This window comes from Suricata suricatta, chromosome 6 (genome assembly GCF_006229205.1).
Source record: "Suricata suricatta isolate VVHF042 chromosome 6, meerkat_22Aug2017_6uvM2_HiC, whole genome shotgun sequence".
Classification (NCBI taxonomy): domain Eukaryota; kingdom Metazoa; phylum Chordata; class Mammalia; order Carnivora; family Herpestidae; genus Suricata; species Suricata suricatta.
This window is the reverse complement of record NC_043705.1, coordinates 53,514,957-53,537,869: the sequence shown is the minus strand read 5'-3', so window position 1 is coordinate 53,537,869 and position 22,913 is coordinate 53,514,957. Positions and strand designations below refer to the sequence as shown.

Below are 22,913 nucleotides of genomic sequence, written 5' to 3'. Positions count from 1 at the left end.
AAGAAGCAAAACCCAACTCTCACAGAAAGTAAGCAGATATTTGATAATCACTCCATTCATATATGAGACTATTGGCACAAGTCTCCAGATCCCAATGTCACCTAAAAGAAGTGAATAAAGAATGAATGGGAGGGAGTACCAGAGAGCAAAGGGGAAGAACAAGTAGCAATGGAAAAATATGAAACTGAAATATCCTTTGAATCTTAACCACAGAGGCATCCATTATTAGTAGATAAAACATTCAGAGAGATTAGCTTCTGGATTAAGAGTTATTTTGCTTGGACTTAAGTGGTGGGACATACTTTACTTTGGAGCCTACCGACTTGATGAATTTGGCCTCTAAACATAGTTTTTAAGGCTTTTTCATTAGTTATCTTTATATTTTAAAAGTTATCTGGAAAGTTATCTTTTTATTTTATGACCCTTTCTATAGCCTAATCCACAGCAGCCGGTCGGCAGATAGCCACGGGCGACCGTGGTGCCAAGTCAAGAGAATGAGCTTTGACTGTGAGCATTAAACAGATTCTTCAGTGACAGAAGGGAAATAGATGATGGGAGTTCACTGTGAAAGACCACATATAGGACTTAAGTTAGCTTCTTTTGCTAAGGGAAGGAACCCAGATACAGGAGATGCAAGGCTGTCAACACAGAGCATGAAGCCTGAAGGGAAGAAAGAAAAATAAAAAAGAATGGTTCCTGTTAGTCAACATTTATTTCCTTTTGAGAGAGAACCCAGAAATCTGCACACGTGTTACCCTTGCCAGGGATAACTTTTGAACACCTTCTTCTGGAGATACTGCTAACATCCAAAGCAGTATGTCTATTGTGAGAATCTAAGTACTGAGGTTGTCTTTTGACAGCGGTGATTTGGGGACCTGCACCATCTTCCAAATTATACAAGGTAGGCAGTAACTTCCAGGCTATGTAAAAACAGAGGTCTGTATTTAATGAAAATAATGTCTGAGTTAAATGCAGCATTCCAATTAGAGTCAGCTGAAAATAATCCATGGGAGCCCCAAATGGAGCTCTATAGCCAATGGGAGAAATATATTTTACAGAACACCCAAGTTGACTTGGGAATGAGAGAAGTCTTCATAGACTGCATCTGAGTTGGGGGTTACAGAAAAGTATGTCATTGGTCATGTGTGTAAACCACTTGGAGGTCATTCCAAGTATGAGAGATACCATATGTAAACATCCTGAGGTATGAGAAAAAACAGTAGACTGGCTGACTGCAAAGGGTTTGAGATTCCTGAAGAACAGTTCAAGGGCAGAGGACAGTGAGTAATGATGGTTGAACAAAATCAGTGGCAGCAGGGTGGAAAGTAAAGAACATGAAGAGTGATATTTATGATGGAGAATGATAGGACATAGGGGTTTCTTGAATATTATGGAATAAAGGAAAGAAACAAATAGGGTAGTTTTACAGTTTCTAGTTTGGTAGTACTGGTGGTATCTTCTGATAGAATTTAGTAAAATGAAGAAGCTTGGAGACTCTTATGGTGCTAAGTTCAGACTTAGAAATTCACATTTGAAAGGATACAGAAGGCTATCGACAAAGCCCTTCCACATGCAGGTCCAGAGCTCAAGAGAATTGTCCATTAGGAGATAGAGATGCAGAAAGTTGCTGCGATCAGCTAAGGAAAGTATATGAGGTTAAAAGAAAAGTTAGTTAAAAATAGAGTCTTGGAAAACAATATTTAAGGTAGGGGCATAGGTAGAAGAGCTTAAAAAGGAGGGCTTGGAGGACTGCATGCAGATTCCCAGTATTGTAGGCAAAATATGGAAAAAAACAAATTTGTCATTGTGGAATCAAGTAATGACTTTGAAAGTAATGTAAGAAATGACTTTGAGATTATCCATTCTTTCAGAGTGTTTCCTTATATTCTCACTTGACATAGTAACAACATGGAATGCCATGTGAACTTGGTAACTCAAACCTTCTGGAAGAAAGAGCAGGTATGTAGCACAGTGAAGCCCTAGGAAGACTTACCTCATCAAAAAACCCTTTGGTAAAAGGGTTTATTCTCATCTCGCTAATAACATTTAAGTGACCCTGTGTATCTAGATGATGTCTCAAGATTCCTCCAACCTTGTGAGCCTTTCACTTAAAAAAATTCTTCCTCTTCCATTGATACCATATGTTTTCACTCATAGGTCTAACAGGAGAAACCTAATGGAGGACCATGGGGAGGGGAAGGGGGAAAAGAGTCAGGGAGAGGGAGGTAGGCAAATCACGAGAGACTCTTGAATACTGAAAATGAACTGAGGGCTGAAGGGGGAGGGGGAAAGGAAAAGGGGGGTGATGGTCATGGAGAGGGGCACTTGTGGGTAAGAGCACTGGGTGTTATATGGAAACCAACTTGACAATCAACTATATGGGAAAAAATAATAAAATAAAAAAATGGAGCAAGAATAAAAAAAATTCTTCCTCTTTTGTGTATCTACTTAAAAGAAGAGCCTATTCAAAGGCTTCCAGGTCCTGAGTGGAGGACATCTATTACTGATCTTCATTTCTCCATTACATTGCATAAAAATTTTTGCTAATGAAGAATCTATGATAATTTAGATAAAGGCCAAACTGAAGGCTATCTTTCCGTTACAAACAATTCATTTCCTACATAAAAGTGAAATAAACAAATAGGATGTCAGTAGACTACTTAACGAGGGACTAGGTCATATGTTTAAGACATATTGTTGATGTCATTTATAAGACACTGAAGATCTTATTTATGTCCACCTCATGTCTTATGATATGTCTGCCTAAACTTCTTTCAGACAAAACATTATTAGTCAAATTGTATGGCTTCCTATGTAAAAAGATTGAAAAACCATTGTTCCTTCCAAAAAATTCTATGCATCTAATTTGCAATAATCTGGGCTATCATTCTTCATTGGGAATCAACTTTGTAACTAGAGGATGTAAGAGCATCCCATGCAGAGTGAACTGCACCCACAAGGGCAGTCAGTGCAACATGGCTCAGGGAAATGGAAATATGAGGAGTTGAAAGGTAAGTATAGCTGGTACAGAGAGAGAAAAATCCACCATCTGGCCTCTTCAGGAAAGGTCCCCCCGCCCCTGCCGTAGAGGATTCGCTGAGAAGCAGGTACTCACCGAGAAGACTTTCTCAGGCTGACCCCGGGCTCTCATGTTTGTGTCATGAATTAGCTTCAGAATCATCCAAGCTTCATCATGTTTTCCAACCTAAGAAATGCAAATAGACTGTGAGGTGCTGAAAAATGAAACACTTGGACTCCCTGAGTTTGCCATAACCATCCTGTGTTGCCACATCAAATTGGGTGTAATTGTGCAAATGGCATACCCCACCGGAGATCCTTAAGTGCATTAGCAGTTCAGTGGATGTGCATGCCGGTAACTAGAAAGAGCATCTTCAGCTGCTAAAATTTCATGTATAAAAAAGTAAGACAGTCTCCTCACTAAGTGAAAAGTTGCTTGCTTGGAGAGGAACATTAGTGCTTTCTGGCCATGAGACAGTTTTATCACACACTGGTCCTTCAAAGCATGTCTCCATGAAGCCAACCCCTCCATGGTCCCATAGCAACAAGGGAAAATGTACCTCCCAAAGAGGCAAACACACTTTCCTAGAATTCACAAGGAACTCTTTCTAGCGTATGTAGCCTCCTTGAATATTTGTAGTAATATGTGTTACCTCCAACAAGAACCGTGGGCTTTCAGGCATGAATGTGAGGGCCACCACTGAGGAGACACAGGGGAGTGCGCAGACTATCACGAACACCCTCCAACTATGAAACTGGTAGGCTGACCCCATGCTGAAGCTCCATCCTGGAAAAGGAAGAAGAGAAGAGTGAAGGAGAGTGCCTCTCAGGCTGCCTGCTGGGAAAGCAAAGACCCCGCCATCACTGTGGGTGTCCACATTGAAAACTTATTAGTCAAGTCTTAATACAGAAGAACCAGCTAATTTGAGGATTAGCCACAGTGACCAGCTCACCTTTGCAACCACCAATAGGAGTGGTGCAAGAAAAACCAAAGGGGTCCGGGCTTAAATATGGGGGGTGCATGGGTGCTTCTGTATAACCAAATCCCAAAGGCCATGATGAATTAATTTGGAATAATTTTTTCCAACAGACCACTGTGCTGGGCCCATTCAATTTTCTCCTCCAGATCACTGCCCACTCCTCTCCACCTGCTGGGTGCCAGGAAACAGACCACTACAGAGGGCATCAACTGGCTCCCTTGCCCACTGGCTTCCATTGTGTTTGGATAAAGGAAGCAGGGGCAGGTGAGCAGAGAGTAGGGGCAGGACACTTATAAACCTTGCTTCCCTTCTCCCTTGCCCTGGCTGGGTGGAGGTTTGGTGTTGGTTATGCTCACTCACCCTCTGGGACCTTCTACATCCACAGCTCTTGTCAACTTCTGGCAGTCCCTCCCTCCTCTTGACGCCCAGGTAGGTACAAGATGTCCTTCTGCTACTAGCTCCTAGGTGCTTTATATTCCCTACCACTTTCTTTTAACTATTTTCACATGACTCTTTAGTGACCCCTTTAGAAGGTGTCATTGGTTTGCTGCCCAGCACCTTGACCAGTACAATTATTAAGAAATGGCAGTTGTGGTACCTCTCCATATGCACATGTCCTAAAATAGACCAAGAGAATTTTAAATTTCTAAATAGTATTCTTACTCTAATATAATAAAAACAAGCATGATGGGATACAAACAGAAATATCTTTAAGAACTAAAAGGAAGCCAATATTTGGATGACTACAGAATGATTGAAAGCTACATCCCAACATGATTCTAAAGGAGAAATAATGAAGGATATAAAATCTAATTGAAAACAGAGAGAAAATGTACAGAGGCATAGATGAATTCTATTGGGCAAAATTTTAGCTTTTGGCATTGCTTGGTATTTATAAGATCTTGTGGGAACAAAAGTCGGGCATTCTACACCCCTTCCCTAAGAAAGCAGTATAATTACTCATGATTTACACAAGAGCCAAGTGAGATTCTGAGGGTGACAACTTCCTCAAAGCCACAAAGCTGAAGTAACCTATCAGAATCTTATCTACCACGATTTGAGGCCACACCCAGCCTCATGTCTATGCACACTCTCTCAAAGACAGAATTTGTTGACAAATGATGTAAACATCAGGGACACACTATATCAATCCTAGAATAATAAATATTATCTGGGAATTCAACACATGAGGGCTATATGGACTGATAAATTAACCACATCAAAACTTCAGGAGGGGATGTCTACTCTCAGTGTTTTATGTAGCAGAAATGCAAAAGTCTTAAAACCTAAAAACAGAAGAAATTTTATGATGGAAGAGAGAAAACATACCATGTTCACTTGACATTTGATCTGAGAGTTTCTTATAAAGAAGGTCTTTTTAAAAAAAGATCTAGATCCTATTATTTTATACCCTGGATGAAAAAGGAAAGCTTTGGATGGCTGAGTGAAGCAAATGCAATGTTTCACATGTAGGCTACAGCACAGAATTACATCACACTAGTGGATACAGCAGGAAACTTCTTGTGATAGAAAAATGCTTCCTTTCTCCCAAAGAGGTCCTCATCCCCATGCCTAGACCTGCAACTATGTTCTCCTATTGGCAAACTTGCCTTGCAATTGTGATTCCGTTTAGGATCTTGAGGTATACTGATTATGTCACAGAGCTGGGCCCCTACCTGCAGGAGCAGAAGAGCCTTTTCATAAGAGAAAGAGAGAGAAGGAGAGGTGATGAGGAACGTCAGAGGTGAGCTTAAACAGAGATCTGAAGATGCTACAGTTCTGGCTTTGAAGACATAGAAGGGACCTCATGCCAAGGAATGTAGGTGGCTTGCAGAAGCTGAAAAAGGCAAGAGTATGTATTCTCCCCTCGAGTTTCCAGAAGCCCTTGCCAACTCATCGAGATTTCCAATCTCCAAAATTTGAGGATAATAAACTTGCGCTGTTTAAAACCAGTAAGTTTGTAGTGATTTCTTACAGCAGCATGAAGAAAGCAATACACTTCTCTTTGCAGTTACAGCTTTATGGCTTACTTGATTGACAGTACGTAAAGAATTTTAGCTTTTTTCTTTGAAACCTCAGACCCCTTGCTTTGGCCTGACTTCTCCAGATGCCGCTCTGGTGACTTCACTGTCCTTCTCGACAGCTGGTACTGGTATCGCCCATTGCTTCCGGGATCCTGAGCATCACAGCAGTGTGGGAAGAGACTGACTGCAATGTGATTCCAGTTGAGCACTTTTTAGGCTACAGAGGAAACTGGACTACAAATAGAATTGAAACCCAGAAGAGAAGAAGCTGGTGCAGAGCCTGACTCTCTCAGCTGAAAATGCAGTTTCTTCAGGTAGATTCTTCTATTCAGGAGCAGAAGCTTAGCCTATTCATTGTGTTTCATGTCATTCTCTACTTCATTAGTCATGAGGCTGGTCTTCTGGCCCCCTGATTGGAATGTGTGCACACACACACACAATGTGGTTTTGCTTTATATAAAGGGTGTGTGGTCCACTCATTTCTCTCTCCTTTTTTTTTTTTTTTCAGTATGCTTTCCCCAGCCTCCAAAACTCTTTTGCACCCTTTTTAGGTCTCTCTTCAAATCTCTAGCCATCTACTCCGCTCCTTGCACTGGACTCTACCTCCTGTTTTCATTGAGAAAACAAACACAGAGAGAATAACATACATCTCATCCTATCACTCCTGAATCCCCCAACCCACACACTCCTGTCCCTACCCTCTGCCTTCCATTAGGAGTGTGGGCAGTTCATCTGTGGAAACCAATCCAAGGTCAACCTGTCCACGTGGCTCTGGAGCCCAGCCTTCTCTCTTTCAGGACAGGATTCCTGTAGTTATCTATCCCTCCTCCCTGGACCTCCTCATGGTGTTTTCTTGCCTTACTCAGTGGGTCATTTCCTCAGCATACCCATCTCCCCTATATAAGAAAAAACCCTATCTTGACCCCCACATGCCTCTCCAGTCACATAGCTACTCCTCTGTCTCCATCATGGCAGACTGTTATCATCCAATATTCTCACCTCAAATTGGCTTATTTCCCCAAATTTAACAGAAACAGTAACAATCAAGGTCATCTGTCTTACGAAATTTAATGGTCACCTCTCTTTCCTCTTCTTACTTGAACTCTCACAATCATTCCATATCGTTGACCATTCTCTTCTCTTGGGAGAACTTAGTCCCCTTGTCTTACTTGTCACTACATGTACTAGTTTCCTTCCCACCTCACTGACTTTCCTTCAGTTTTCTTAATGGCTCTGTCTTTGACTAGCTCCCCAAAGATGGTATACTCCAAATATTGGTTGTCAGTCCTGTTTTCTGGCTACAGGTTCTTTCCAGGAAGACTCATGGATTTCCATGACTTTAAGGACCATCTGTATGCCACTGCCTCTGAAACACAGACTCTTCTCTCTAGAGCTCCAGAAACCCTTCTCTATCATATCTAATGGGCATCTCAAAGTTACTGTGTCCCAAATGGAACTTTTTATTTCCTGCTCTGCTACCAAAGAAAAGTCTTGTTTTTCCTTCAATATTTCTCTTTCAGCAAATGATACACTGCCAGTCACCCAGATATTCATGCTCCAAACCAGGACCACATTCTTGACTTCTCTTTTCACCTCACCACACTCAACCTCCAGTCTCTTGCAAGTTGCATCTCTCCAACAGACCTCAAAGCCAACCATGTCTCCACCTCTCCCTGGCACCGCAGAGCCCCTAGCTGGCAACACCGTACCCCTGACCTTCAACATGGGCCTCACTCTCCTTTCCTTCCCTCTCTTGGTGTGCCACAGGCCTCTCTTCTGACAGCAGCCAGTCTTATCCTGTTAAAATGTCAACAAGAGCATTTCATTCTGTTGCCTGAAAAGCCTCCAATGGCTCCCAAGGCCTTTGACTGAATCCAAATGCCTTGTCACGGCCTCAGCAGATCCAACAGGAACAGAGCCCTACCGCTTACCTAAGCTCACCTTCTGTGGGTCCCCTTGCCCTCTTCCTGCTGCCAGTTCTTTGGATATACACAGCTTAATTCCATCTTAGGGGCTTTTCCTTATTTCCTTGGGATCCCAGCCATACATTTGAAAAAATGTGTGTCATATTCTAGCCGGCTTTTCTATGAGTTTTGAAAGTGAGAGGGTCTTTCAGGCAATCTCATCTTCAGCGTAGTTCCCTTGGGCTCTTTGCATGTGTTATTTTCCCTGCCAAGTCTGCTCTGCATACTTGTATGCCTTGATGCCTCCTTCACACCTTCCAGGTCAGTGTAAGGTTATCTATCTCTTCAGAGAGGTCAACCACTCAACCCCACTCTCCATCACCAAGGCCTGTTTTATTGTTTCCACAGCACAAAGCTGTCAACCACAGTGATTTGTTGACATGTTTACTATCTGTCTCTCTCCCTATCATGAGAGTAGGAACTTGGCTTTTGTTTTTCACCAGTATATTTTCAGTGCCTATACCAAGCCCTGGTCCATAGATTAATGGTCTTTAAACATCTTCTAAATGAAAGCACACACACACTCTCTCAGTGTGTTCGTGCGTGTACACGAACACGTGAAAAACCATGGCAGGCTAGTAAGACTTGCTTTCTGTTGTCATATTTAAAAGTTTATTTATTTATTTTGAGAGAGAGAGAGACAGAGAATGGGAGCCAGGGAAGGGCCGAGAGAGGGAGAGAGAGAGATAACTGACTGAGCCACCCAGGTGCCCCTGTTTTGGCATTTAAAAAATTCACACTAAAGAGCAAAACAATATCGATTCACTTTTTCAAATTAAATTAGTAATTCGTATACTGTAAAATTGATTACTTTTTATGGTTCTACACGTTTGATCAACATACAGTCGCATAACCACCATCATGATCAAGATGCAGAGCAGTTCCATCACCCTAAAACAGTTCTCCCTCCTAACCCCTAGTAACCACTGCCTGTCGTCCCCGTAGCTCGGCTTCTTCCAGAAGGTCATAGGAGTGGAATCATACTGTACACAGCTTTTTGAATGTGGCCTAATACACTTAGAATAATGCGCCCACCCAGACTGTCGCACATATCAATACTCTGTCCCTTTTCACAGCTGACTACAATTCTCCTGTATGGGACAGATCCCAGCTTGTGTAGCCACTCTCCAGCTGAAGGACCGTTGGACTCCTTCCAGTTTCAGGTGATTATAAGTAAAGCAGCTGCCAACATTTCAGACAGGTTTTGTTTTGTATTGTTTATTTTTTTTCCCTTCCCTAAATCTTCCTTTTTCTTGTGTAAATACCTAGGAGCGGATTAGTCAAGACATAGGACTAAACATTTATGTTAAGTTTTATAAGAAACTGCCCAACTGTTTTCCACAATGGCTGTACTACCTTACATTCCCCTCAGTAGTGTGAGAGTTCCAGCTGTTTCTCATCCTTCCTACCACTTTTTTTTTTTGTCTGTTTAAGGTTGTTTTTGTTTTTTTCTTTTTGCCATCCTAATAGTGTATAGTGGTATTTCACCACAGTTTTAATTTGCATTTCCTTACTGTCTAGTGATAATCTTAACTTAGTTTATTCATTCATACTTTCACTGAGTGCCTATAAATGCTAGTCACAATGCTTCACAGTGTGGAGGCTAATAAGACTTATTTTCCACCCTCAAGGAGTTCTAGTCCCGTCGAAGAGGCTGGTATTAGTTAACGGACACAAGAAACAGCACTCCACAGGGGTTCCTGGATGTCTCAGTCAGTTGAGCGTCCAGCTTCAGCTCAGGTCAAGATCTCACGATTTGTTCTGACAGCTAGCTCAGAGCCTGGAGCCTGCTTCAGATTCTGTATCTCCCCCTCTCTCTGACACTCCCCTGCTTGCGCTGTCTCTCTCTGTCTCTCAAAAATAAATAAAAAACATAAAAACAAACAAACAGTACCACCCATGCTGAACAGGTTACAAAGAAAGCATGATTAGAATACAGAAGAGGGGGAGGTATCTACCCAAAGGAGTATTTTCTTTAGAGCCTCAGCCAAATTTCTTTTCTGATTTGGGTCCTGAATAAAGAGCTAATTCTTCAATTTCTAACATCCAAGTTAGAGATACAATTCAAATCAATACTTAAGAAGTGGGGGTACCTGGGTGGCTCAGTGGGACCTCTAATTTCAGTTCAGGTCATGATCTCATGGTTTGTGAGCTCAAGCCCCATGTGGGGCTCTCGGATGACCGCTGAGAGCCTGGAGACTGCTTTGGATCCTGTGTCTTCCTCTCTGTCTCCACCTCCCCACCTTATGCTCTCTCTCTCTCTCTCTCTCTCGCTCTCTCTCTCTCTCTCTCTCTCTCTCAAAAATGAATAAATGGTAAAAAAAAATACTTAAGAAGTGGGTAGGAATTGCCAAGACAAGTTGTGCCATGCCTGGTCCCTAACTCTCTTCTTTTGAATTATAACCCTCTGACCTGGAGAGAAGGAGGAAGCTCTTGAGTGGGAGGAGGGAGTCCTAGGAGGGGAGTCCACCGCTACTCCCCTTTTAGGACTTGCCCTTACAGGAGGCGGGGTCAAAGACTGACGGATGATATTCCATGGCTTGAATGAGGGACAGACACAGGGAAGGTTTTGAGGAATGGCTGTGCAGATACTTTGTTAAACTAAAATACCATTATCCGGATCAAAAAAGAATAAAAGAATGAAGTAGTGAGACACTGACCACCTAGCTATTCAGCCATGAAGTCTCGGGACTCCTCCCCGGCTCTATTTCAAGAGGGCTTAAATTTGATTTGAGAATGATACAAAACCTGAACCACAAACATCAGGACGTGGGGAGACATCAATAGGAGTGAAGGACTGGAATATGAAAACCAAGCCACGTGCAACTAGGAAAGTGGGTCGTTGCTTTAGGACACTCAACTGCATGTAGAAAATGGATTCTCTTAAATGAAACCTCTCTGTTGGCACCACACTTTTCTTGTCTTTAAAAAAAAAAAAGATTTTTTTGTGGGCGGTAGTTCTAATTATCCTTTAGACTTTGTTAAAAAATACCCATTAAAATGTCATACTGATGGATTTATCTACATATAATGTAAATTCCATGCAAGGAAGGACCTCAATTAGGGTACTACAGAAAGCAGTTACTGCATAGCGCTAATCAGTGTGGCACTAATAAGGGCATTCTGTGTCCTGCATAGTAATCAAGGCCATTTACAAGCCTCAAGCCGCTGTGCTCTCAGACTGCAGAAGCCAGCTGCCTCCCCAGTTGTGTGACGACTGTCCGGAATCTTTCAGGGTGCTGAGGCAGAAGTATGGGATGCATGTGGAAGAAGAATGCTGGCTTTCACATTCTTTTTTGGGCTTAGTCTGATGCACTGGGGAATGAGCACCTACTCTACTGATGGATGTTTGGTTGTCAGTTATGTGATATTATTAGGACACCGTCTTTAGGTGCAAGACACAGATGTAATGTTCTCAAACATTAACAATCAGGGGCACCTGGGTGGTTTAGTCGGTTAAGCATCCAACTTTGGCTCAGGTCATGATCTCACAGTTCATGGGTTTGAGCCCCAAGTCAAGCTCTGTGCTGACAGCTCAGAGCCTGGGTCCTGCTTCAAATTCTGTGTCTCCCCTTCTCTCTGCCCCTCCCCTGCTCAAGCTCTGTCTCTGTTTCTCAATAATAAATAAATGTTAAAAAAATTAAAAATAAAACATTAACAATCAATGTTAATAACAAATAAATATTCTATGTGAGATAGTTTTTAATCACTAGGAAATAAACCACCTATGTTTAGTTGTCAGTGGTCTTCACACACAAGGCATACAGACAACTAAAATTCTCTTTGGAAAAGCAACACAAAATCCATTTTCTCAGATGGCGAACAAATGAAGGAAGGGAGCAATGACCAGATGAATTTCTGATTTTAGTCCTACAGAAATAAAATTATTTCCCTTCAAAAGATCACAAGTTTATAACATAAATACTGGCTAATCAATATGCAACATTAACACTTGACTAGAAATTCAGGTTGTTATGGGTCTAATGCCACCTGTGACTTTACAGCCAGATGTAGCTGGACAGTTCCTGATGCTCATAGCAGAGATTTTCACCTTCTCTTCATTTGTGTAAAAAAAAAAGAAAACAAAGCAGGGAGGAGGGGAAAAGTTAAATAAACCATGGCACAGCCATGCAAAAGCACAGCATATAGCAACTGGCAAAGAATGAGGTAGATCTTTCTCAAATGATATGGAATATAGTTCAAGTTACACTGTTTAGTAAAAAACAAAAAAAGTTATTTTCCAAACAGTGTAAATGATTTCACTTTTATACACACATAAAACATATTATATCTAGAAAACAAGTGGGGAGAAAATAGACTATTTTATTTTTGTTTCATTAAAAAAATTTTATCTTAGGAAGGGAGAGAGAGAATGTGGGCAGGGGAGAAGGGCAGAAGAAGAAAGAGAGAGAGACTCTTAAGCATGGAGCCCAACAGAGGGCTTGTTCCCATGACCCTGGGATCATGACTTGAGCCAAAATCAAGACATAGATGCTCAACCAACTGAGCCACCCAGGTGGCCCTTTATTTTTATTTTATTGCATTTTTAGATCTTTCACTAAACTATTTTAATTGGCTACTCAGGGTAAGGAGTGGGTACTAACAAGAGACTTTCACTTTTGGCATTACCTGTTTAATTTGAGTATCATATCACTTTGCAATACTTTTTATTCAGAAAAGGAGAAAAAGCTTTCCAAAAAGTTGTAAGCCTTTGACAAGGTTTGATGGGAAGAGAGAAAGGATAAAGACAGTGGAATAATTGTGACACGATTCAGCATCCTTAGAATTTTTGGAACTAAACCAAGGTTGATTGTGGTTGTGACGAATCTAAATAATGCCAGTACAATGCTTCTTTATGGATAGCAATGAGAAAGTGCCAGAGACTAACTACCTTGGTATCTCCAGGTGGGACAGAAAATAGTATTCATAGACCTTTGATCTTTGAACTGGTAACTCTAGTCATATTCTAACTTTGGATTCTTGGAGCAGAGGCCAGCTATGTCCCGAGCCGCAGGCAGCACTACTGCCAACACTGGAACACAAAGCTATCACAATAAAATAAATCGGCAGGGATCTGCCTATAGCACATGACCACACCTCTGAAAAGTGAGAGCCAATTCAACTGGAATTATACACTCCAGTGAGAGGGCCCAAGGATTTGAGTCCAACCAACTGCATTAGTCATCTGACTGTAAGAGTAGGCCCAAGCAAAAGCTGATTTTTACTACTAGTTTCTCTATTTCTGTCTCTGAGCTCTGGTCCTCCCATTTGGAATGCACAGAGTGAGTGGACAACAGCAGAAGGAAGTCATGTTATGCTTCTGGTCCCTGAGTGTGACTTGTCACCTAACCATGCTTTCAAAAAAGCAAACTTCCTGGTGGCTTTTTTTTGAAATTTATTTATTTATTTTGAGAAAGAGAGAGAGAGAGAGAGAGAGAGGGAGCAGGCAAGGGAGGGAAAAAGAGAGAGAGGGGGAGAGAGAGAATCCCAAGCAGGCTCCATACTGTGAGTGCAGAGCCCCATGTGGGGCTCCATCTCACAAGAACCGAGACATCATGACCTCAACCAAAATCAACAGTAAGACGCTTAACCAACTGGGCCAGTCAGGCACCCCGACCTGGTGGCTTTTGAAAGTCAAAAATTCTTGGGGTTATTTTCAAGGGTTTTTTTTCCTATTATATCTTCTGTGAGTGCTTCAAATGTGAAAAGAGTGAATGAGAGGACCTTTCCAGAAAGAATTCCTGCTGCATGTCTGACTCATTTGAACATGGTATTTCCCAAGCTCCACTGAAAGAAATAAGGAGTCCGAGGGTTTGAAAAAAGCTATAGCATAAGCTGTGTGTGTGTGTGTGTGTGTGTGTGTGTGTGTGTTTGTGGCTGTGTGTGTTTCTGATTTCAACAAAGGTTCTTTGGGATTTTCTTTTGTAGACAGACAGTAATATAATATTAATATTATGATAATGTAGGTCAATTAAAATTTTACCAAAGATTTTTTTGTAAATATATACTACAGTAGCCTATAAAACTGGCAAATTCTGACCACATGTAAATGAATCTTATATCATAAATGCATATACAGGTTGCTCATTACTTTGTAAATATACATTGTTATCTATTCATATATATTATCCTATAGCATATCTTTTTTTTAACATTAAGACAATTCAGAGTTGAGAATTATCTGACAAATATTTAAAAAAAATTTTTTTAACATTTACTTATTTTTCAAAGACAGAGAGAGACAGATCATGAGCTGAAGAGGGGCAAAGAGAGAGGGACACAGAATTGGATGCAGGCTCCAGGCTCTGAGCTGTTAGCACAGAGCCCGATGCGGGGCTCGAACCCATAAACCATGAGATCATGACCTGAGCCGAAGTCAGACACTCAACCAACTGAGCCACCCAGGCACCCTATCTGACAAATATTTTAAAGCAACCATCATAACAATGCTTCAACAAGAAGATTGAATTTTTAAACACATGAGAACCTAGGCAGTCTTTTTAAAAATTTTTTATTTAATTTAGTTTTTTAAAGTTACATCCAGTTAGTTAGCATGTAGTACAACCATGCAGATTCCTTAATGCCCCTATCTTATAGCATATCTTATAAGCACACACTGACTTTCCTTCTCTATTTTACTCACATACATGTTTATTTAAAATCAACTGTGTTTGCAGGTTTATATTAATATATAAACTCTTACATAAGCTGATGCCCAGTCTTAGGAAACTGAAGAGCAAACAAGACCAAATGTTGGGAAGTCTTACATTAGGTAGAAAGTTGAGCTAACAGACTCGAAAGCTCCTTCTAGGGCTAACGCTTCTCTCTGATTCTAAGATCTTGTGCTTAGAACAGATGAAGCCATAAGAAATTCTTACTGGAGTACAGATCCATGATAAGAAAAGAAGCACTTTCAAACTTGACAAAATAAAACTCAACAAACTTGTAAACTTAAACTGCAGTTAGTTCTGACACAAATGCCCAAAGGCTGGAAGATGACTCATGGCAAGAGAATGATACTTCTTCCATATATTAGTAACTCAGTCTGCTTTGAAAGCAGCTGTCCTTAAAATCCTTTAAAATTATTTTTTAATCACAGTGTATTAAACACACAATGTTATATACATTAGTTTCAGGTGTACAACACAGTGATTTGACAAGTCTGTTCCTTACGCTGTGCTCACCACAAGTGTAGCATCCATCTGTCACTTTACAAGGCTATTATGATATCTTTGACTATATTCTGTCTTTCAGCCCTATGATGTATTCACTCAGTAAGTGGAAGCCTGTCTCCCTCTCTCCTTCACCTGTTTTGCCCATCCTTGCACTCCCTCCCCTTTGGCAACCATGAGTTTGTATTTATGGATCTGTTTCTGCTTTTTGTTTTTTTAGATTACACATACATGAAATCAAATGGAATTCGTATCTGTCTGACTTATTTTACTTAGCATAACACCCTCTAGGTCCATCCATGTTGTCACAATGGCACAATTTCATTCTTTTTTATGGCTGAGTAATATTCCATTGTATATATACCACATCTTTTTATCCATTCATCTATTGATGGACACTTGGGTTATTCCCATATCTTGGCTGTTGTAAATAACACTGCAATAAAAATAAGGGTGTATATATCTTTGTGAATTGGTGTTTTCATTTTCTTTGGTAAATACCCTGTAGTGGAATGATTGGACATGAGATCTCTATTTTTAATCTTTTGAGGAATCTTCATATGGTTTTCCACGGTGACTGCCAATTTTCACAGGCACCAACAGAACACAAGGTTCCTTTTCCTCCACATCCTAGCCAACACTTGTTTCTGGTCTTTTTTATTTTATCCATTCTGACAGGTGTAAGACGATATCTCATTATAGTTTTGATTCGCATTTCCCTGATGATTAGTGATGCTGACCATCTTTTCATGTGTCTGTGGGTCATCTGTACGTCTTTGGGGAAAAACGTCTCTTCAGGTACTCTGCCCATTTTGTTGTTGGTTGTTTTTTTGGTTTTGAGTTGTGTAAGTTCTCTGTATATTTTGGGTATTAATCCCTTATTAGAGATATCATTTGCATATATCTCCCATTCCGCACATTGCCTTTTTGTTTTCTTGACGGTTCCCTTTGCTTGGAAAAGTTTTTTATTTTGGTATAGTCCCAGTTGTTTGCCTTTGTTTCCCTTGCCTCGGGAGAGACATCTACAAAAACATTTCTATGCTCCATATCAAAGAAACTATTGCCTATGTTTTTTTCTAAGAGTTTTATGGTTTCAGGTCTCATAGTTGAGTATTTAATCCATTTTGAGTTCATATTTATGTACGGTGTAAGTAAAGTACTTTTTCCCCCCCTCCAAACAGTGCTCCATACAACTTCAGGGCCCTTATTCTATTCCAGATCAGAACTTCTTTTTGTTCTTGGTACATAGCCTCAGCAAGATCTTGCTCATGATCGACAAAAGCTCTCTGCCCATTCCCTGAAGATTTTCAATGATGTGGCACAAAAATACTAATGGAATCCATTCTTAGGAGAAAGACCTTTCCCCAGGGTGTGGATAAGGAGAAGGTCATAATATTTCCAGTGTTATGACAACAGAGGTCAGCCTGAGTGCTCCTTGTCGCTGATGTCAAAGGTCATACTCATACGTCTTTGCTAACTGTCGACCTGTCTACCTTCTTCTTTTTTCGAGCCCCGTTTCTTGCCTCAGAGTCTCTGATCCAGAACAAATCATTTAACACTTGACAAGTTAAACAGATGCTTAGCTCATGATTCAGGCCCAAATGACCCTTAGATCTTTGTCATTGATGTCAAAGAAATTCCCTGCTAATGGGCTGGGAAATACATGCAACCACATGACCATGGGAGCTCTGGTTTCATGTCCTGCTTCAAGGAAGGGGACATCACACATCCCTTCCAAGTCCAGGGGATGGCAATACAACTCTGGAGAGGTCCCTATTAGTCTAGTAACCCCATCGCTCACTTGTATCCAATTTAATGCTACTGAGAGAACAACCTTCACATCATCTCAGGTTCCTGAGACTCACTGATCATATGCTTCCCGAAAGGCCTTGGCCCAAGTGGAGGCACTCAACCTTCCTCACAGCCTTCCACAGCAGATATGTGAGAGTCAGCCTCTACTCTCCTCCTTCTCTAAGTCCAATCGGCCACTGAGAAATGCCAGTCTATTTTCTGTATTTCTCCCAAGCCTCTCCCTTTTCTCTCCATTCTTGCTTTACCTGAGACCCTTGTCTTCCCTCACCTGGGTCATCTGCATAGGGCTGATCTGCAGCTGGCCTGGATCTTCATGGCTGTGCCCACTGCTGAAGGATGCACATCATGGGGACTGCCCTGAGCCCTTGTGGCCTTGACCTCTCATGGTAAAGCCACAAAGGGGCAGCACCAGCTTAGCAGCCGCCCTCAGGACCTGGCTCCAGAGCTTTGGTTTTTCTCTCTTATGACGGGCCACAGCCCTGTTGCTAAATAATTGTAATACCTTCTCTCTTTAATAGAGCTCCAGCTTCCAATCTGCTTAGTCTAGTCTATTTTGTGAGTACTTCAAGAGATCTTTCTATAATAAAACTAGGATTCTATCACTCACCAGTGTAAAACCTTTCCAGTGGTTCTGTGTAGGTCTCCAACAGCTGGTTCCTGCCTCTGTCTACAGCCTCATTCCTCACGGATCCCTCCTTCTACCCTTTATTACCCACAAATACTTTCGCAGCTTTACTGCTCCTTACTCTTGTCAGTTTGGAGAGGTCCTAAACTTTAGTCTTCTATTAACCACATAGAGAGAGAAGTTCTTTATAAACTCTTCTGAACACACTAAAAGGTATTCATTCCCCGCTCCCAGTGAGTTTTCTTGGTATCCTGTAAATCCCTGCAGTGCTTAGCACAGTGACTGAGAGCAAAGCCCCATGAGAGAGTGATAATTTATCTCCAAGTCTGTTCCTTGAAGCCAGGGGCCATTCATCTTTAGTATAAAATGGCAAAGAATAGTCATTCAGCAAATGCTTATTTAGCTACCAATGAAGAACCCACTCTTGGATGCCTTTATAGTCAGAGTTTGCCTAGTACATTCCAAAGCGACTTTCTGGAAACATTATCAATCTCCTAATTTTTAACTACAGTAAGTTTCTTTTTTAAATTTTTGTTTTATTATTGATTCCTAACTTAATTTCCTTTTGGTAAAAGCATATGCTTGGAGGGTTTTTTTTGAGATATGCTGGAACTTGCTTTAGTGCACAGAGTGGTCCATTTTTGGTTTTTTTTCCAGCTTTATTGAGGTATCACAAATAAAAACAATATTATTATAGGCGTACAATGTGATGATTTGACACACGCGTGCCTTGTGAAACGATTATCACAAACAAGTTAAATCACACATACCTCACCTCATCTTCTTTTGGGGGTGGGTTGCGGAGGGAATACTTAAGATCAATTTCCTTGCAAGTTTCAAGTGTAAAAAATAGGATTATTAACTATAGTCACCATGTACATACAGCACTATAGACACATTAGATCCCCAGAATTTATTCATGTTATAATGGAAAGCTTGCATGCATTGTCCCATTTCCCCACCATCTAAAGACCTATTTCGTCCATAGCCAGACAGGAAAGGGGGCTTCCCTCTAGTGCAAAGAATGCAATTTCTCGTGGACAAACTTAATACAATCCCCACACAAACTGAATTTCCTTTTGGAAACACAGAATTCTCAGGAATTAATAAGCTGGTATTTAACTCAAAGGGACACTTCTGACAATACATCTTTAAAGCACGTTTCATTTAGATTGTCTGAAAACAAAACATGGGAGCCCAAATCAGTTCAACTATTGGCAGAGACCCAATTCACTTTTGCCCATCATTGATTTATAACCCTGTAGGAGACATACAAATGCTGTTTCTCCTCACTCGACCATTCCCTTTTGTTCAAAATGTCAGGCAGCTACCCAGAATTAAATTTCACCTTTGCTCCCTGGAAAGGCTGACTGCTTGGGCCATTAATCTTGGACCAGAAAGAAGCTCCTGGCTGCTCCCGACTGTGGAAGTGATTGGTCCTGGTCTGTCCCAGGGAATGGTTTTCTAGGGTTATGGCGCCAGAAAAATCAAACCCAGAGTGACCGTGTGAGACAAATGCACAAGTTTTTCATTCACTGTCCCCTTCTGTGGCTGCTTAGGAGGTATGATCGAATAACTCTAAGTCCAAACTGACAGAGTTCCATGACTTGTGTCCCGGGACACAAGTAGATTGATGTTCTAACAGAGGAAACCACCAAACCAGCTTTGACTGCAAAGCTAGATCCCCGCACTCAGAGATTCACATGTGGGCTCCCCTTCTGCTCATGACAGTATACCCACTGTGATTACGGTTTTGGTAAAAGAGACGCAGCTTTGAGTATCAACTGCGGCCTCCAAGAGGGACACAGAGGGAGTGGATTTGAGGCCTGCAGCATATTCCTAGGATACTTATAGCACCCCCACCACTTACCAGGTACCTCACACACATCATTTTTTTAAACATGTCAGCAATCTTATTGCCTTCGCCCACCCCCATAGGGTGAAAGATAGATAAAAGGCAGGCCATCAAATTTGATTTAAAAAAATTTTTGGAGGTGCCTGTATGGCTCAGTCATTTAAGGGTCCAACTTTGGCTCAGGTCATGACCTCACACATTTGTGAGTTCGACCCTTGCATTGAGATCTGTGCTGACAGCTCAGAGCCTAGAGCCTGCTGCAGATTCTGTGTCTCCCTTTCACTCTCTGCGCCTCCCTTGTTCATACTCTGTCTTTCTCTCTCAAAAACATTAAAGAAATTTTAATATAAGTGTGTCCTGTGTAATACTTGAGCATACTTATACTAAACTAAGCTATTTGTTGTTTATCTGAAACTCGCATTTAACTAGAAACCCTGAATTTTTTTGGTAATGTCTGCCAGAAGACATTTGGCAATGTCTAGAAACATTTTTGATTGTCATGAGCTTGGAGGAGGAGTTACTACTGGCATCTAGTGGGCAGATGCCAGGGATTCTGCTAAGTATCTTACAATGCTTAGGACAGCTCTCCCCCCACCCCCAAAGAATTATCCGGCCCCAAATGTCAACAGTGCCCAGGACAAGAGATCTGGCTGTAAACCAATCATTGTTGTTTGTCTGTGTCAGCAGCAAAGTAAACAGAGCTAATGAAGGTAGTTTGAAATTGGTTTTTCAACAGACATTTGGAAACACTTTCAGAAGACTTTAGATTTCATTCCTGCATGAAGGCATTTTGTTTTTAAGTTCTAAGACCTTTTTGGGGCACTTGGGTGACTCTTTCTGTTAAGCATCCGACTCTTGATTTTGGCTCAGGTCATGACCTCACGGTTGGTGAGTTTGAGCCCTTCGTCGGGTCGGGCTCTTTGCTGACAGTGTGGAGCCCACTTGGGATTCCCTCCCTCTCTATGCCTCTTCCCACTCTCACTCTTTCTTTCTTTCTCTAAAATAAAAAAAAAAAACTTGAAAAAAGTTATAAGCTCTTTTTGCAATAAATTTGCATTTTTCTACTTATGTTTGTTTAAATGCACCCTAAAAATCAAGTAATGGTGGCACACAGTAAGAAAAGCAAAGAAATATCTCCCCCACTCTACCCCGAGGGTTTGGTAGAGGGTAGCATTCTCCATCAAAAGCTTTCTTATAAGTGGTTATTACTACAAAGAAGATAATAACCATATATTTCCTAAAGGATCAGTATTCTTGTTTCATAAGGGTAGGAGAGGTTTGCGCTGAACATTTTCTGCCCTCTTCAGGAATGGGGAAACAACATCCTTAGTAAAAGCATCTGCCTTCAACCCCACATCCCCACAAGGTTACTCCAGTAAAGCCAGGGCAGTTGGGGTGGGACCGGGACTTAGAAGAATTCTGGGAGGTAGTTGTTCTCTTCAGACCCCTCTTGACTCATGGCTCCTGGTGTCCACCTGTCCATTCCTGTCCGTCACCATATCCCGGGATATCATCATCCAAGATCACTGTCTTCTCACGTATACCCACCATCCATACACCTCACCTCCTCTCTCTGTGGTGTGGCCTCTTCTCTGACCCCTGCTAGTGCATTGCCCAGTCTCTGGAGGAGGGCTTCATGAAACCATACCAACAAAGACGTGCTTTACTACACCCTCAACTTTCCTTCCCTCTCCCCCTTTGCCAGACACTCTCCATGAGTTGTCTTCCGTCTACCTGCTGAATACACCTGAGTGGACTGAGAGGTCCTTGTCAACCTGGCCCCAGCCCGCTTCATCCCCTCACCTACAACCATACCTCCCCATTCCAGCCCAGCGATGCCCTCCATGGCACTTCTGTGTGCAATGGAATCACAAGGAGTAGTGTTGAAAATGAACATTCCAAGACTCCACTACTAGAAAAATTCACTTTTAGGAGGGCTGGGTGGGTCCCCAAACCTGCATCTCAAATACCACCCCAGGTGGTTCTCATGCAGGTGTTCTATGTCTACACAAGAAAACCAGCTTCCAGTCTTACCCTGTCACCTTCTCTTCCTCGCACCACCCTGTGACACTCTTTGTGCCTCAGCCCAGGCTCCTTTCTTCTCACCCTTGTTATCTGCTTACAAAATTCCTCTTTACATTTCCAGGCCCACATCCAATGTCACCTCTCTAGAACATCCCACGAATACAACAGACCTGCCAAGAATCAACAGCGTTGTCTTTAGTAATTCCTAGAGTGATTTTGTGTCCCGCCTCTTCCAGCATTTATCACATATTCCATATATATGTTTATAGCATGTACCCTGCTAAGTACCAGAGGCTGAACATTTCATCTGTTGAATCACATTAAGCAGAATGGAATAAACAGAGGGATACTTTAGGTTTGGATATAACTTCTACAACTCCAAAGGTATGCAAGGTGTAGGTCACCAAGTAATTTAAAAAGTCATATTATACCTGGACTTCATCTGTATGTATTATTGGAAATTACACATCTACAAGGCTTTGTTTCCATAACTATTATTTCTCTGTTATACCAGATTTTTTAAAAAAATTGGGTTACAATAACCTTACCAATCACTCACTCCTACCTGTTATTGAGGTTGTCTGGCTGCTCTGCTTCCATGTCTGGAGATGCCTGGGGAATGGCTCATATGAATGGTGCCCCTCCCATCACCCTGAGAGCTCTTTTGTTTTTCTCTTCTGGGAATCTACTGACAGATACATAGCCCTTCCATTTCCAACAAAGCCCTAGGATGTCCTGCTCACTTGTGCCATACCCCAACTTTGTAGCATCTCTGGAAAGGAACGGACAGTTCAGGACCACCTAAATTGGAATCTTCGTTCTGCTGGTTTCTAGCTATGAGACCGTGGGCAAGCTACTTAATTTTTTTTAATGAGTTTTCATTGTGATAAAGTACACATAACATACAAACTTACCATTTTTAAACAATTTTTAATGTTATTTATTTTGAGGGTAAGAGAGACAGAGTGTGAGCGGGGGAGGGAGAGGGAGACACAGAACCTGAAGCAGGCTCCAGGCTCTGAGCTGTCAGCACAGAGCCTGAGGTGGGGCTCAAACTCATGAACTGAGAGATCATGACCTAAGCCGAAGTCAGACGCTTAACTGATCAAGCCACCCAGGCTCTCCCCAAATTTACCATATTCATAATTATGTCTATCTAAAGATTTTATTTTTAAGTAATCTCTATACCCAACTTGGGGCTCAAACTTACAACCCTGAGACCAAGAGAGGCATGCTCCACCCAATGAGCCATGGGTGCTCCTTAACCATTATTGATGTACCATTCAGTGGCAGTAGATATATATCCACATTGTTGTGCAACCATTAGCACCATCCATCTCCAGAACTCTTTTCATTTCACAACTTCCATACCCATGAAACAGTAACTGCCACTTCCCACCTCCACGCCCAGCCCCTAGCAACCACAATTACACTTTCT

At 41.6% G+C, this 22,913-nt stretch overlaps 1 protein-coding gene across 1 annotated transcript in view; it reads right to left on the bottom strand.

Annotated features, from left to right (window-relative positions):
• Positions 1-22,913, bottom strand: part of SV2C (synaptic vesicle glycoprotein 2C) — a 214,759-nt gene that overhangs the window by 40,324 nt on the left and 151,522 nt on the right. The window contains exons 5-6 of the mRNA XM_029942459.1: positions 3,672-3,805; positions 3,116-3,205 (exon numbers count right to left, since the gene is read on the bottom strand). Coding sequence (XP_029798319.1) covers positions 3,116-3,205; positions 3,672-3,805 — 224 coding nt within the window. The remainder of the gene's footprint in view (positions 1-3,115; positions 3,206-3,671; positions 3,806-22,913) is intronic.